This window comes from Rhagoletis pomonella, unplaced genomic scaffold (genome assembly GCF_013731165.1).
Source record: "Rhagoletis pomonella isolate Grant_MI unplaced genomic scaffold, Rhpom_1.0 Rhpom_scaffold_00005, whole genome shotgun sequence".
Taxonomy (NCBI): domain Eukaryota; kingdom Metazoa; phylum Arthropoda; class Insecta; order Diptera; family Tephritidae; genus Rhagoletis; species Rhagoletis pomonella.
In genome coordinates, this window is record NW_023458559.1 from 38,413,514 (window position 1) to 38,430,761 (window position 17,248).

Consider the following 17,248-nt stretch of genomic DNA (forward strand, 5'->3'; position numbering starts at 1 on the left):
GAGTTCGCCGCGACACTCAACATGGTAGTGGTACCAGTCACTAGCAGCTAAACATTCACAAATCCACTTAGGTTTCCCTAATTAAAGAATTCAGAATCATAATTGTCACGCTGTAATAGATGAAAGTTGTACCTTGAACAAAAATATGCTCTCAGGACAGGGGCTTGTTACTGCAGAGATGAAAATGGAAATTTGGTAACAGATGCCCAAAGTGCGCTATGTATAGCAATGTTAGTTTTTGGTCTCAATCCAAATCTACAAATGGTTGTGGTGTCAATTAAGAAGTAGAAAAAGAAACTCCATGAAACCTCTACTGCCGCATATGATATCAAATTTATCGGCATTTATTTGTTCTAAACACAGTTATTTTGAACGTTTAGTTTAAACGATTTATAATTGAACTTCATTTTGCCATTGGCAATGAACCATAAGTAACTAAAAATGTTATTAGATAATTTAACAGCAACAATCGTTATCAACAACAAAAGCATCAAAAAGTTGTTCATGAAATTATTTAAAAGCATTGAGCTGTGAAAAGTATAAAAATATTTTTTACACGCATATGTATGTATGTATATATGTACAGCCATACTAAGGTTTTAAATTAATAATTTGTGTGGATAGTATGTTTGTAACTGTTTATAATTACATATAGTAAAACCTCGTTATAACGAACCCTGATCAATTGAAAAACTTAATACATATAACAAAATATTTGCCGAGTCCCCTGAAACTACCTAGTTGTTGCGAAATTTTCCATACAAAAACGCTCCATAAATATAACGAAGAAGTTTTGAGCATGAAAACCTTCGGAATACATCAAGTTTTTTTTTATATATGATATATATATAGATTTCTATAATTCTTTCAATTTTTTTTTAAGGAAAGGTGGTACCTCAGAGGTGGTCCCATACTAATTCGGTTTAGGTCCGATCATTGTATTATGAAGAAATTAGCGATATTCTTAAATTTTGATATGAGAATTCATGTTGGTTTTGTTTTTTGCTTAAAAATTACTTATTTGTTTTTAATTTTCTTCTTGATGCAGAAAAGTTCCTGCAGTATCTAGATGCATTTCTGGTTCAAAAACAAAATTTTGAAAAAAACCGTTGGCAAAAGCCTCTATACGACGAAGTCTCGACTCAAACGCATACATAACGAATTCTAAATATTTTGAGGGTTAGAGTCCGCAAAAAACAAAACCCCGCACTATGTATTTATATGACGAATTTTTTCGAATTTTTTTTCATTTTTCGTTGCATAAGGGGCATTCCACCGTCACGGGTGGGACATTTGTACAATAAACATTTACTTTCTTTTTTAAATTTAAGTATAAAGTACTTAACAATTATACATTTTAATAAAGCTACACCTAATTCACCCTCTTTTATATGAGTTATTACCAAATACGAAAAAAATTTCAACTTACTTTTATATGGGAAAAATCTGAGTTATTTCTTCTGTCACGGGTGGCACCAAGAAAAGAACCTGCTTTTTGGAGCAGATCTAGTTTACGGAAACTCTGCGAATTCATTTCACTTTCCTGTGTGAACTTGATATCCTGAAATAAAAAAAAGAACCACGAATACTAACAAAGCTAAAACTTGCACAAAAATTATTACTTTATTATAAAAAAAATACGAAATTCTGGTCAAAAAGTCACTTAACCCCGAGCGCTTCTTCTTGTACGACAATATAGTTTTTGAATTTGAATTTGAATAAAAAAGAAACTAATTGTCCAAATTATCTGGGTTTTTGGTGAGTACCTACATTTATTTTGCATGAAATACGTAAAATCAACATGAAGAGATTACGGGCATGCGTAGTTCGTTCCTAGTAGAAATAGTTAAAGCTTTAATTTGTTATTTTTTGGTTGATTCAAGAAGTTTAGAAATGTCCTATTCACACGTTTGTTAGTTAAAAAAAAAAATAATAATATTAGTAATTTTTACTCTAAGGTTCACTTTTTCATAGAACCTCCCATAGGGGTTTTGATTTTCTATAAAAATAACGAAACTATTATTATAATGAAGCGTTTGTCTAACCCCTTCACCATCGTTATATCAAGGTTTCACTGTATGTACAATTCTCCATTAGCTGACAATTGACCTCACGCGTAGGCAATGAAAAACAAAGGCAGTGGAAGTAAAAAATCCAAACGCTTTTCACGTGTAAATATGATTTCAGTAAAACACTGACTGAAGTGACAAAAGAAACCCTGTAGAAAATCAAAAGGTAGGCGGTGAAAAAAATGTGTTAAAAAAATAGATTTTAATAAAGTTTTATATTTATAAAAGTATATAAATTAAATTAAACAAACTAAAATAAAAAAGTTTAATGAAGTTTAAAATTAAAAGAAATTAATAGCTTAATAGATTGATGCAAATGAGATAAAATATAAAACTAAATTGGATAAAATATGTACCTAATATTACAAGAAGTCAATGAAGTAAACAAAATTAATTCAAAATAGAATAAAATTAAAATAAATCCGAAAACTTTATTTCTTAAAATAAAATTAAAATAAAAGTAAGACAAAATTATAAAAAAATAACATGAGATAAAAAGGTTAAATGAAATAACACATAGGTACATACATGCAAGTACAAAAAAAAAAAACAATAATTAAAATGGCTTAAAAATTAATAAAAAGAAATAAAAAATGAAATGAAACGGTAATAAAAGAAAACTAAGCAAAATAATTTTATTTAAAAAATAAAACAAGTAAAAACTAAATAAAAATAATCAAATTAAAATCTTAAACAATACAAATTGTGATAAAATACAAAAATAAATTGAATATTATAACAAAAAAAAAACGATAAAGTAAAGAAAAAATTAAATACAAATGATGATTAAATAAAAATAAAGCCATGAGGGATATTGAATTAAATAAAAATCTTGATTATGAAAAACACAAATTAAAACGAAATACGAAAACAATACATGTAGATATAGTGCATGTTAAAAGGATTACAAAATTACATAAATAGAATATATAAAATATTTAATTAAATGGTATAAGAAGTTAAATAAAAACTTAAAAATAAATATAATCAAATGAATAACGCAAACAAAGTGAAATATAATAAAAAATAATTAAATAGATTAAAATAATATTGAAAAAAATTCGATCAAGTAAAAAATAAATTAAATACAAAAAAGGATAAAATAAAAATTATGTTGAAAAGGATGTTGAACTAAAAAAAAAATAGTATTAAAAAAATATTAAAAAAACACAAATAAAAAGAACATACCGAGCTCTAACCGCTAAAATTACGTAGGTGACATATTTTTCAAAATTTTCTTTTTGTTGCCGAAATGCATTTAGATCCTCTAGCGATATTTCTGCTTAAAAAAATATAAAATTGAAAAAGAAACACGGCTTTTGTTATTTTTCCGGTTAGGGTGCGATATAAATAAAATAATACATACATGTACAGAAGAATTAAAAATGAAACACATAAAATAAGTTAAAAAATTACGAAATTTAATAAATTACATAAAACGAAATAAAAAATGAAAAGAAAAAGTAATAAAATAAAGTTAAGTAAATTAAAATAGAATTAAATAAAAAGGTAAACTTAATTAATTAATTGCAATCAAATTACATAATAATTAAAAAAAAACCATTAAAAAAATCGAAAAAGTGAAAAATAAAAAGTTAATTAAATACAAAAGAGAATAAAATACACATAAAGTTGAAAAGGATATTGAATTAAATAAAAAAATTAAATAAGATAAAAAATTGGTTAACAAGAATTAACTAAAACAAAAAGATTAAATTATATAATAATAAATTAAAGATTTAAAAATTACTTAAAAATTAAATAAAATTGCATAAAGAATAAAATAAATAAGTAATAAAATAAAATTCAATATATAAAATTCAATAAATAAAAAAGTAAACACAAACTGGGACGTCATTAGCACGTCTGCATAGGATTTCCTGCAGTAGTTATGATTTTCGCTACAAACGATTTGTTGTCGCTTATCGCTGCAATTGCATCTACACATTTCAAATGAAAACTCATGCATACAAACCAAATATTTTATCTAAATACATATGCGTGTATGCTTTTATCACATACATACATACTATGTATGCACTTATGTGCGTACATATGAATTTATTTATTTAGCAAGTCACCTATTTTTATCTAATTTTTTGTTTTCAAATTTACTTTGCTATTTGACCTTTACCTTTATTTGTTTGATACATATTTGAAGTATATATGTATGTATGTATTTGTGTCTGCCTATTGGTTCATGCTTCGCATTCATTTCACTGCTGCGTTGCTTTTCCTCGCCACTTGGTGTTGTCATTGCCTATGGAAATCAGCATGCAGCCATAATTTTAATGGCACACAATAACAAATTTATGGTTTAGCTTGACGTCTCTATATGTTTCTGTGTATGTTCATATATATATATGTATATTTATTTGCATGCATCTAGCCAGGGACGATTTAAATGATGACCACCAAAAACGCCAATGGCTACACACGGTGAAACAACGGTAATGACAATTGCATGTCGGCGAGCAGCAACGTGGGCTTAACACGTAGCAGCAATAATAAAAGTTATTGTTGTCGGAGAAAAGCGAATTTTTTGTATATCGTTGGTGCCACCGCCGCAGCTGGTGTTGACCCAGAAAAGTTAATGATAGCGATTTATTGGTTAATGCGCTTTCTCAAAAACCTTACCGAGTATAAAATATTATTACTTAAGGAGCTGAATCCTACACCGCACTACGACAGCGACTGGATGCCTTCTGATGTCGCCTGAACACCACCTACAGCCCTGTGAATGCCGTTCTAGGCGCACAACCACCGGACATTGACGATACGGAGCTTCATCTGCCTCGGGAGACTAGAACCACAATAGCCCAACTTCGCTGTGGCTACTGCAGCAGGTTAAACTCATACCTGAGCAGACTCTTCTTATGCCCGGAAAACCCGACAACCCTAACGCGTTTGTCCCTGTGGACCGACCCTATTGAGGTTGCACGTTTCTTAGGGCTGCCGTTAGTGGAACTTTACGACAACGACTAAGATATTAACCGATTTGAGCGGGGTTGTTGTAGCCGCTACAACAACAACAACATCCCAATGTTAATCGACACGATGAATGCGATCCCAAGGTCTGTTAGCCTCCATCACGTCAGGATCGTGATCATTTGCAGGCCGTTCGCTAACGCATCTTAAAAAACCATCAGATGCTACTTTTACTTTCCAAGCAAAAAAAAAAAAAAAAAACAATCCAAAAAATAAGTTTTCTTTTCGAAAGAAATGAATAACTTTAATTTTCTAAGCAAAAAATAAAACTCAAAAAATTGCGACAGTCAAAATCGGGATGGGATGAAACGAACGGGAAATGTTATATCGGTCAAAAACAAGTTATACGTGTCCCGGCGCTTCGCTGGGTCACGTCTAGGAATCGAGATATACACTCTAAAAAATTTTTGTTTAAATTTGCGCATATTAAGATAGGTAACCAGTTTCCTCTCTTAATGAATGCAAATTTAAACACTGCTTGCTTACTTTTACTTATCATATGTGTGGCGTAGAACAAATTTCAAATTTGTTTTTTGAGTTTTAAACATTTATTGTTCACATTTTCACAGTTTACACATAAAATGTTTAAAATTTCCTCTAAAAAATTTTCGTTTAAATTTACGCATATAAAGAGAGGTAACCAGTTTCCTCTCCTAGTGTGTACAAAATTAAACAATGCTTGTTTACTTTTACATATCAAATTTGTCACGTAGCGCACACAAGGGGTGGGTTTTGGGGCTAAATTTATTATGATATAAGAAATTTTGAAAGAAAAAATTTTCTTTTCCATTTCTTGTGTGTCATTTTGTAAGAATTTGTCTTTTTTTCTTGAGAGCTCTTTAAAGTTTAACTGCGAATGAAAACATTGTCCTAAAAATATGCAATGCATACTCACTTACTGTTGCTTTTTACACTTTACAGCCTAAAAAAGTTTACCACTTAATAAGCATTCGAAGATTTAATTTGCTAACTTCGAATTGGTTCCACCAAAATGAGCTACATGATAAAAATACAAGTTCCGTTAAATTTTCGTTATTCGAATTATTAAAAAATGAGAAACCAGAAATCGACGAAAATTAAAAAAAAGTGTAAAAATTTCGTGAAATTATTTAATTTATTTATATTAAAATTCTTTTGTAAAATTTTGTATTACTTTTGAAAGTTGAGTGCATCTTTAACCGTTAATTTTTTCATGATTTAATGATCGGATCTAAACTAAATTACGAGACGACCCTTAAGGTACCATCTTTCCGGTAAAAAAAATAAATTATTGGAATCGGTTCACGCGGTGCAAAGTTATGCGGTGGAATAAATAAAAGAAGTAAAAATACTCCGAAGAATTGATAACCTCCCCTTTTTTGAAGCCGGTTAAAAATGTCTGAGTTCTTTGTAAATTTTACGTAAATAAAATGCAATTGATGATACTTTAAAAAGTTTATTTATTTATTTCATACTGTAAATAAAACTTTCATAAGTGTATTTTAAAGAGCGAATTTTCAGTATTTGCTGATGATATATATTTAGAAGTATACACCCTTTCCCCCAAAAAATATATTCCTGCGTGCGCCCCTGGCACTTAGTATTTATTATTTGTAAAAAATATATTTTTACTTTCAAAATGTTTGTAATTTTAAACATTTCATATGTATATTTTAAACAACTCATGTTCAAAATCAAATCTTGAACATCTTGTGCGTATACTTGAACAGATTCTGGTTGAAGAATAAACACTTTTCAGTAGTAGTTTTACATGCACTTTTTAGAGTGTATATATAACTATCATATAGGGGAAATTGTCACCTTTGGTGGTCTTTTTTTGACATAACTCGAGAACCACTAGTCCGATTTTGCTCAAACAAATTAAAAAAAATTAAAAATTACAATTCCTTTAATCTGTTCATATAACGTTTTTCTATATAATCAACAGTTTTAAAAAAATTTAATATTTTAGGCAAACAATATATTTTTTTCTTCATACATTTATTTTTACCGGCTGATTATATAGAAAAACGTTATATGAACAGATTAAAGGAATTGTAATTTTTAATTTTTTTAAATTTGTTTGTACAAAATCGGACTAGTTATGTCAAAAAAAGACCACCAAAGGTGACAATTTCCCCTATGTGATAGTTATATATATATCTCGATTCCTAGACGTGACCCAGCGAAACGCCGGGACACGTATAACTTCTTTTTTACCGATATAACTTTCACCGGTAGTTTGAACCCTTCCCGATCACTGACCCCTACCATTTGTCTCACAGTGTAATTGAATATTAAGCGGACTAACCTGAACATCTATGGATTAGGCCTACACTCGTCAAACAAAGTTTATTAAAGCGTACAAATTACGTGAGTGTACTAACGGATCCACTGATTATTCTCTGGAAGTCCTGTAGGAAGATTTGTAAGGACAAATGCAAAGCCGATACTACTAATTTCAGGTATAGTAATAATCATAAACCGATGGTACCACGTTCGTTAAAAAAAACATTCAGTTGAACCGAATTCATTGACCTTAAATGGTCGGAAACGAACAGTGATTACTAATTAGCAAACTATTTTTGGAAAATTCAGTGGTGAATATAAAAGAAGTAAAACACAAATAGTTCGAAAAAAATAAAAATATTTACATAAATGGGGAGAACTAATGAGAAAAGCAAATCCGTACTCAAAAAAAAAATCAAAAGAATACAATTAAACTTAACTCAAATTAGAAGTAATTTAAAATAGTCTAATACATACATATGTGTGACGCAATGAATGAAAACAAACTAGACGCTAAAGCTTCAACTAAATGTTCAATGCTACAAAGGCTCATTAGTTCAAAATTAGTATGCAATGTAATACGATTTTTAATTGTTGGTAATTACATTTTTTTCACGCATTTCTGACACTCGGATATTTTTGGATATAAAAATAAAGTATAATCCCAAATACAAGCTCAGTCACCAAATCGTGCGAATGTGAAAAAGTTGACTGAAAAGTATTTGAATTACTTTAAATTTACAATCAAAATTAACGGCTATTATTTGAATGCTTTTGAATTTCGTGAATCCTGAGTACTTTTCTTTTTGCTTAGAACAAGTCTTAAAAACGATCATCCGGGCGATCCAATTTTTTAATTCGTTTTTAAATTTCGTGCATTCTGAGTACTCTTCTGACAACCACTATGCGTCACACGCTCGCATCTGCCTCCTTTATCCTCGTGCTTCTTTTCTGCGCGCTAGGTCAATTGAACGCTCAATATGGTTACTACCCTGGTGTCCTTGGTGGTGCAGGTAGTTATGGCCTTCTTGGATATGGTAATCGACTCGGCGCTTATGGTAGCTATCCCGGCTATCAGCCATATCCCTATTACTATGGCGGCGGCTACCCATGTTACAATTGTGGCGGTGGTGGTTCTCCTTATTCTGGAGGTTATCCCTTTTATGGAAATAATTTGAGTGAGTGTATAGTATGAGTGGTGTGTGAAACTCTAAACACAATCTTTCTACGAAGAATATTGTTTTAAACAAAACAAATTATACAGTGTTTTGGACATGTTTCTTTATGTGATCTTTTACAGATACGGCGTTCGCGAGCAGTAGCGGCAGCGGCACGGCCAGTGCATCGGCTAGCAGTGGTGGGGGTGGCGGCTTATTTGGTGGTGGATTCTTTGGATAGTGTTCGCGGATTATGTGTGCAGTTCTCAAGCTTCGTTGCAGAAGTAGAAAACAATTTGATTAATTGAAATCATACATAACTCATAATAATTATAATTTTTAAGGAAAATGTTGTAATCAGGGCTATCACGTCGGAGTCCGATTTTTCGTGAATTCTACGTAAATCGTCATGGAATTCGAATAGCTACGAACGTAGCGTATACTTTGAATACACACGATCGTAGCGATTCGGCTTCAGTTATCGCATTTTCGTCGATTTCACGAAAAATCGGGCTACGATGAATTCTTTTATAGCCACCAATACTAGGGCTTAGTACTTACATGTTATCTACCATAATGTTCAAATAAAAACAAAAACGGTAAATTATACAGTTGATTCTTTAACTCTTTGACTACAATGTTTCATAACATTTGTATTCATTCAGAAGACATCTATCTAGTCAACAGTGTAACTAGAACTCAGTAATCTTAATTAAATTATACCCGTATACCCCTTTTCGTGCCCTCGTCTACAATATTTGCCATCGAAAAAGAGTAAGGCGTGTTTGAAAGTTCTACTGGTTTTTTTACTTGTCTTGCGACCCTTCTCTCGGGATCATGGTCCTCAACGACGTCCTGGTGGATGCTGTCGGGTTATTGCCTGCGCCGAAAACGTGTTACTTATCGCTTCTGATAAGCTTGTGCATTCTCTCTTGTAGGTCACAAATGGTTGCTAGTTGCGGACTTGCTATTAGTAATATGTTACCCGTACTGACAGCATTAAGTACCTGGAAGTGATGGTGGACAGTCAGAAGCCAAATATTGAGTACCGAGTAAAAGTGCACCAGTTGTCCTATTATACTGCTGCAAAATCGCAATTGGAAAGAAGTAGCTTAAATAACTAAATAATTACAAATGTAAGTTAGAATATTATATAGTATGTAATTACGAATTAGTTTTATTTTGTAATAAAATCTAAAATACATATCTTCCCTTGGACAAGTTCGTTGGTTCTAATAGTAAATAAACAAATATGTAAATAAATTCACTCGAAAGTTTTCAACTTCTAAAAAATACATTTGACTATGTACATCTCTCTCATCTTAGCAATATGTTCAAAATACTATTGCAAATGTGTTTTAATTAATTTATGTTGTGTGCGTTGAACAATAACATGAAGAAACAAAGTTGCTAAAGAAAACGCATAATGCAGCTACTTAAGCGGAAGCACCAGTAGCTTTAACTCAGCGGCAGCACTACATATCGTTTGGATCCTTCCAGCCATATTTCTGCTTCTTGCCCTGCTTATAATACTTATCACCATTTCCGTTCTTATATCCGTTGTAGCCACGCCCATCCTCTTTCGATTGCTTCGGCGGCGCGCAGTAACATGTACGCTTTTGCGAATCCAAATATGATTTACAACCTAGCGTTAAGGTACCCGTGAATAGCACTTTGGCAGCAGCTTTACAGCTGGTTATGAGATATTCACTGCCAACGGATTTATCAATGGTGTCGCAATACTTGTAAAGACAGCGCTTGAAATCCAAATCACATAGCTCCTTGTTGCTGTTACATGTGTCATAGCAAATATCGTGCTCATTACAGCAGTTCTCCATTTCTACCGCGGGCAAGTATTCGGTGTTGATGCGTAGACCTAGCGAGCCACAGCCATCGGCTGTGGGGGTGTAAAGTTTATTCTGGACGGGACGTACATCTGAAAAAGACGGAAAATAATTTAATCTGCCTTTAAAGAGTGTATTCAAAGTTGACGAGGTGTACTTTAGATACTAAATTTTAAACGTAACAGGTTCTTTAAACGTGTTGGCATGGTGCCATCTGCTGACGAGTAGCTGAATCAGCATATGCAAATATTCTTCAGCGGTTTATTATAATCGATTTGCACAAAGGTGAGCTGCCTTCACTGGATTGGTACACGTGTACCGGAAGGAGATGATGTAGGTAATTTATAAATTTAGATTGCAGATAAATTGACTTGTAACAATTAGTTGCGTTCCAGCAGCAGTACGAATAGCAGGAATTTACAGGATTTTAAGGAAGCTGTTCCCGCACCACACCTTACAAAAGGTTTATTAATGGCGGAAACAGCTGTTCCTGTAAATCCAACAAACCTGCTATTCGTATTGCTGCTGGAACAAAACTATTGTCGTAAGCGGTCACAAAACTCACATTCCAGCCGCTTGGAAAACTCCAGCAGCAAGCTTTTCTGTAGTATGCCAATCAGCTGATAGCAAGCGACAAGAGATCGCAATCAAAACAAAACAAATCCATTTCATCTACAACTGACGCACTGCAGCCATCACTAATAACTAACACATTCCTTACAACTTTTTCCTTCCACGTTCTACTTTACTGACGCATGTGCAGACAATTTTACGTAATTTCCTGCTTCAGCTGGCATGCCGGCGTTTAATCACGCATCTTCTCTACATCTTTTCAAACTCACCTGTTGGTTTTCCATCTGGTCCTGTACATTGAAATATGCAATTCTCGTCCACCGCTGCATCGAATACTTCATGCACTGTGCGGAACTTCCTGACAACCGTCACCAGATTCTTGAAAACATCACCGAATATTGCCTCTGCCGCGATGATGGCGTCTCGCAGATGCACAATCGTACTGGAGCCATATCCCGAGTATGCGTAGGTAAGAAACGTTAGCACGTAGATGGCAATTTTCATGTAAGGAAAATGCATGGTCCGCGGCTTAGTTGGTGATTGATATTTTCAATAAATAAATGATTTAATAAAAACAAATCGCTGCACGAAAATTGACAAAATGCGACTAGAAAAACAACTGTTGGAAGTATAAGTGTTGCCATATGTTAATGAAAAGTCATTTTACATTTGTTGTAAGCGGCAGCACCAAAGTACTATTATCTCCTTGCTCTCACCCTGTACTTTAGGTCCCAAACCGATACCGATTCAAATGACGACAGTTTCGAAGCTGTTGAAATGCAGAGCTGTGTAAGTGTGAAATCATTTTCAATTTTAAATCAACAATTTTTTTTTATCCAGTTTTCATAACTTATTCTTCGCTTAGGATTGAGGTTTAAAATTTTTGAATTTTCCATTCTCTCAAAGCAGTTATGAATTAACACATCAACATATTCATAGCAAGATTGAAAAAACCAATGCCCAATCAAAAAAAGGTTTAACACTGAATGAGTATTGAAAAGGCTGCAATCTTTTATGTGTGTGCATTCTTTAACTCAGTACCAATCATTAGTTCAAAGACACCCTGGTAAATAACTTCTTGATAAAAAGGAAGATTTTTGACAATTGCTCAATTGTAAAAATTCAAACCGGCGTTACCCAATTTAAGTTTTTTGGTAGAGGGGATTTTATATCATATGTTTGGGATTATATATAAAACAGTTGTATTAACATTTACGTTTTAAATATAATTCATGTTTTATCTTGAAAATGTTTAAAATTTACATTAAATTAGATAACTACTTGGCATAAGCTTTACATTTAGGTTGATAAAATTTTAGGGAAAATATTTTAAAAATCTTAGTGTCTTTAATAAAAAAAACAGCAAAGGCGCACGCTACAAATCGGAGGAGAAGCTCGGCCAAAACTTAGCAAAAGTGTTAAGGTCAAAATATGAATACTATAATTAAATTTAGTTTCAAACAGGTCGCAACCCTCTTCAAACACCTCAAAAGTATTCCCAATATTATTTAGTTGTGAACCCGCATGAGTCCGAAATTATCATTTTTTACCAGAATTTCCAGATTTTACCGGAAATCGTACTTGGTTTTCTGGCAACTGAGAGGACAAATAAGAGAGTAAGTAAGGTCATCTCTTTGTCAGAAGCTACCTGGTGGTACATTCTGGTAAATGTGTCAAAAGATCCGATGTAGTGTGTTTGACAACCAAATTGTAAACAAAAGAGAAGTGCACTCTGCTAATGCATGTTGAAAAGTAAATAATTCCTTGCTTGAGTAGATGCTAATGAGTTTTGGTTAAATTACAAAACGCTTAAAAAGGTATTAGCCGTCATTTTACGTTTAAAAACTTTAAAACTTTAACACAGTGCCACCCTATACTCTATCTAATATATAAAAATCTCGTGTCACGGTGTTAGTGGTCGAACTCCTCCGAAACGGCTGGACCGATCTTTATGAAATTTTTTGTGTATATTTGGTAGATATGAGAATCGGATGTAAAGTATATTTCATACCGCTAGGTTCAGGGGGCGTGGCGCCTCCCATACAAACCGTTTTTTTTATACGGCATATCTCTGGAAGTGTTCATGGTAGAGTACTCTAACTTGGTATCTAGATATATCAAACCAATGGCATACTCATGGAGAAAAATTGTGATTATTGGAAAAGGGGGCGTGGCACCTTCCATACAAACCGAATTTATCATACTGCATATCTCTGGAAGTGTTCGTGGTAGAGTACTCTAACTTGGTATGGAGATATATAAAACCAATCGCATACTCATGGAGAACAATTGTGGTTATTGGAAAAGGGGGCGTGGCACCTCCCATACAAACCGAATTTTTCATATCGCATATCTCTGGAAGTGTTCATGGTAGAGTACTCGAACATGGTATGGAGATATATGAAATCAATCGCATACTCATGGAGAAAAATTGTGGTTATTGGAAAAGGAGGCGTGGCACTTCCCATACAACCGAATTTTTCATACTGCATATCTCTGAAAGTGTTCTTGGTAGAGTACTCTAACTTAGTATCTAGATATATCAAACCAATGGCATACTCATGGAGAAAAATTGTGATTATTGGAAAAGGGGGCGTGGCACCTCCCATACAAACCGAATTTTCCATACTGCATATCCCGGAAAATGTTCATGGAAGAGGACTCGAACATGGTATGGAGATATATGAAAGCAATCGCATACTCACGGAGACAAATTATGGTTATCGTAAAAGGGGGCGGGGCACCTCCCATACAAATCGAATTTTTCATTTTGTTTAACTTTGGAAGTGTTCATGGTAGAGTACTCGAACCTGGTTAGGAGATATATGAAAACAATCGCATACTCATGGAGAAAAATTGTGGTTATTGGAAAAGGAGGCGTGGCACCTCCCATACAAACCGATTTTTTCATACTGCATACCTCTGGCAGTGTTTACGATAGAGTACTGGAATTTGGCAATTAGGGTGTCCCTATCCAAAAAAAATTTTCTCTATTTTTTTCTTTTAGATCTTTTGGTATTTTTGTATGAAAAATCTAATATATAAAAATATCGTGTCACGGTGTTTGTGGTCGAACTCCTCCGAAACGGCTTAACCGATTTGAATGAAATTTTTTATGTATATTTCGTAGGTATGACAATAGGGTGTAAAGTATGTTTCATACCGCTAAGTGAAGGGGGCGTGGCACCTCCCATACAAACCAAATTTTTCACACTTTATATCTCTGCGAGTGTTCATGGTAGAGTACTGGAACTTGGTATGTACAAGACATATAAAATCAATCGCATAGTCATGAAGAAAAATTTGGCTTATTGGAAAAAGGGGCGTGGCACCTCCCATGCAAACCGAATATTTCACACTGCATATCTCTGGAAGTGTTCATGGTAGAGTACTTGAACATGGTATGGAAATATGAGAAATCACTCCCATACTCTTAGAAAAAATTGCGTCTATTTTATAAGGGGGGTACGGCGCCTTTCAAACGGTACTGAAGCTATTACGTATCTTTGTATAAAAAATTTTGCTAGGTTATTTAAGATGGTAATGGAAATATGCCTTCCGACAACCACGAAACCGTAATATTAGAAGATAAACGCGTCACTGAAAATCATGGACGTGAACTGTTGGTGAACATGTTGTACCAAAATGTTTCAATACAAAAAATTAATTTTGGGCGGGACGAAGTTCGCCGGGTCTGCTAGTATGTATATAAAAGTCTCCTTATATTTATGGAACTTATAATAGAAAAATTTGTATTTCATTACCCAGACTTTATGAATAGCCTACTCTATAAGTAATAGTAGAAATTCCGAATTAGTAAGTTCAGTCAAGACGTCATTCAAAAGTTTTGAAGAAAATAACTTTTCTCTTTTGTGAAAATTTGGGACTATCTTATGCGAGCATTGTCGACAAAATGTTAGTCTATGAATGACTAAAAATTAACGAATAAATGGTTAATCGCGATTAATGATTAAAATTAATTAAGCGATCGCTGTGGTGTAGTGTTTAGAAGTGCCCACTACCATTCCGCAGGGTGAGCGTCCGAGCCCAGTTCCGGCCAACAAAAAAAAAGAAAATGTTTTTTGTAATAGTGGTCGGCCCCCGGCAGGAGTCGGCGTAAAACTGTAGGTCCCTCCCCTTTGTGCGACAACATCAAGGCGCATGCCACAATCGGAGGAGTAGCTCGGCCAAACACTAACATATGTCGATGGTCCTCTGCAATAACGGCACAATTCAAAATTTCAGGTTTAGAAAAATACATAATTTGAAAGCTTACAGTATGACTGCATATAATCCGGAATAATTACGTTCCAAGACATATTGCTAAATTACGAAACAAAAAATCTTTAATTGGCTCTACTGAAATATATGAAATTTTTAGTTGTGTCGATATGTAAGCGCTTTTCTATTATTATTAGTAATCATCAATACAATTTCAAATTACATAAACACAGTCACAGCCCTTTTTTGTATTCGACACTTCCAGAAATCACATAATACATAAAATAAATAAAAGCTGTTTTGATTAATATTACATAAACTGGAAACTGTTAAAAATAAGTGCGCTTGTGTACAGAGAGTTTAGAACCTATTTAGTTCCTAAAATGTCTGTTTGCAACACATAACAATAAAAATGCACATCAAATTGCTAAGAATGATGAAGGAAATCGATTCAGACATGCCTGTTTAACTGGCCGTGCGTGCTCAAAACAAACACATGTTAATTAAGGAGCTATTCAAGTATTATGTAACCACCAGTGGAAAGCGGGGGTCTTGGTTTGCTTATTTTTAATAACAACGGGCAAAATGTCTTCAAATAAGTAAAACATTAATTACACACGCACAAATTTTGCCTGCAATTTCGATCACAATTGAACACTGCACTTCACTCTCGTTTCGAATTTTTGAAAGCGTTTTTTAAGCTATTTAGTGGTTTAACACTTCTTGTGGGCACTTGATATTGTAAAAAAAATATGCGCAATTCGATCCCTAACTACATTTTTTTGTAAAGACCCAACAAGCAAAATAAACTTAAAGAAAGTTTTTTTTAAGTTTTCAATTATAAACATTAAGCTTACAAAACGTTGATTTTTTGTTTATAAAACGCTTGAAAGTAAGCGTAATATAATCGAAAAGGAACATTGGTTTTAAGCGTAGAAATATAAACTTTTAATAAATGTTCAAAAGAAAGCTTTTTATAAGCGTAAAAGTGTAAACTTATAATAAAGGTTCAAAAAAAGTTGTTTATAAGCGTATGAATATAAACTTACTAAAAATTAAAAAAAAGCTTTTTATAAACATTTTTATAACCCTTTATTTAAAGATATTTCAATAAAAACTCATGCATAGATTGCTTAACATCTAGAAACTAAAAGAAATGCGAATTTTCGGCGGACTCATCTACAGTCGCGAAAATGTAAATAGGGAATAGACATTTTAGCATACAAATTCACGATAACACACAAAATTTAAGCATAAAAAAGTTAATTATTACATCTTGTTGCGTGCTTTCAATTACTTGCGGTTATTGGCAAATTGGAAAAGCGACATCGATGTAGCTATATATTCCGCTTCATCGCCGTCATTCTCATTGATGAACTTTTCTGAAAAAATACTTTTTTAATTGAATGTCAAACTAAGAAAGGATAAGGAAAACTCATCACTTGAAGACTCGAATGCTCCACCGATTAGCGCAGCGGGTACTGGATAGGATTTTTTTTTTACCGCATTGGTTTTATTTAATTTTTTCCTTTTAATAAAACATTTTAAAAAACGTAAACACGTCACTTACGATTGAAAAAATTTATATTTACTACTTCATGTCGTTGGCATTTGCATTTCATTTATAAGTTTAAGTTATTTATAAACATTCGCTCTCAAAACTTATTAAACGTTTATTTGAAAAAACTTTTAATAAGCTTAATATTAAAAATGCTTATTTAACGCATATTATAGCAAACTTACTTTAAGTTATTTTTAAAAACATTTACTGAAATGCTTGTTGGGGAACGCCCGTTTGCTTTAAATTTGTAAAAATACAATTATTTTTTTATTTTGTTTACATCTGTCATTTGTTACAATTGAAGAAAAGTCCAAGAGTTGCCAAGTATAAATATCTTTATATCTATTTATTAAAATAATAATTTACAATAATAATTTATTTAATTAATACTTTATTATAATACAAATTTGAAGTGCAAATACATTTGTAAAACTGTTTATCACAAAATGTTATTAATTGTTTGCAAGCATACTATAGTTTTCATGCATTTTAAGAATAAATAATCTAATCTCTTGGCTCAATTCTTATTCATTCGTCCTGAAATATACTAGCCAGAAATACGTTTGC

The 17,248-nt window shown here is 32.7% G+C and overlaps 2 protein-coding genes across 3 annotated transcripts; one reads left to right on the plus strand and one right to left on the minus strand.

Annotated features, from left to right (window-relative positions):
- The first annotated feature begins 8,229 nt into the window (after positions 1-8,229).
- Positions 8,230-8,723, plus strand: LOC118740089 (heterogeneous nuclear ribonucleoprotein A3 homolog 1-like). Its single transcript, XM_036471583.1, has 2 exons — positions 8,230-8,503; positions 8,626-8,723. The coding sequence occupies exons 1-2, from the start codon at positions 8,230-8,232 to the stop codon at positions 8,721-8,723; spliced, it is 372 nt and encodes a 123-aa protein (XP_036327476.1).
- A 357-nt stretch (positions 8,724-9,080) lies between these two features.
- On the minus strand, positions 9,081-11,534 carry LOC118738904 (group XIIA secretory phospholipase A2-like). 2 transcript variants are annotated; one of them, XR_004992960.1, is made up of 3 exons: positions 11,169-11,534; positions 9,490-10,418; positions 9,084-9,434 (listed from the first exon to the last, which is right to left on the minus strand). XR_004992960.1 is itself a non-coding variant. In XM_036469950.1 (2 exons), the coding sequence occupies exons 1-2, from the start codon at positions 11,416-11,418 to the stop codon at positions 9,958-9,960; spliced, it is 711 nt and encodes a 236-aa protein (XP_036325843.1). In that variant the 5' UTR covers positions 11,419-11,534; the 3' UTR covers positions 9,081-9,957. The 2 variants fall into 2 exon arrangements, 1 of the variants encoding a protein (XP_036325843.1); XM_036469950.1 differs by having other exon boundaries at positions 9,081-10,418.
- Between the last annotated feature and the right edge of the window lie 5,714 nt (positions 11,535-17,248).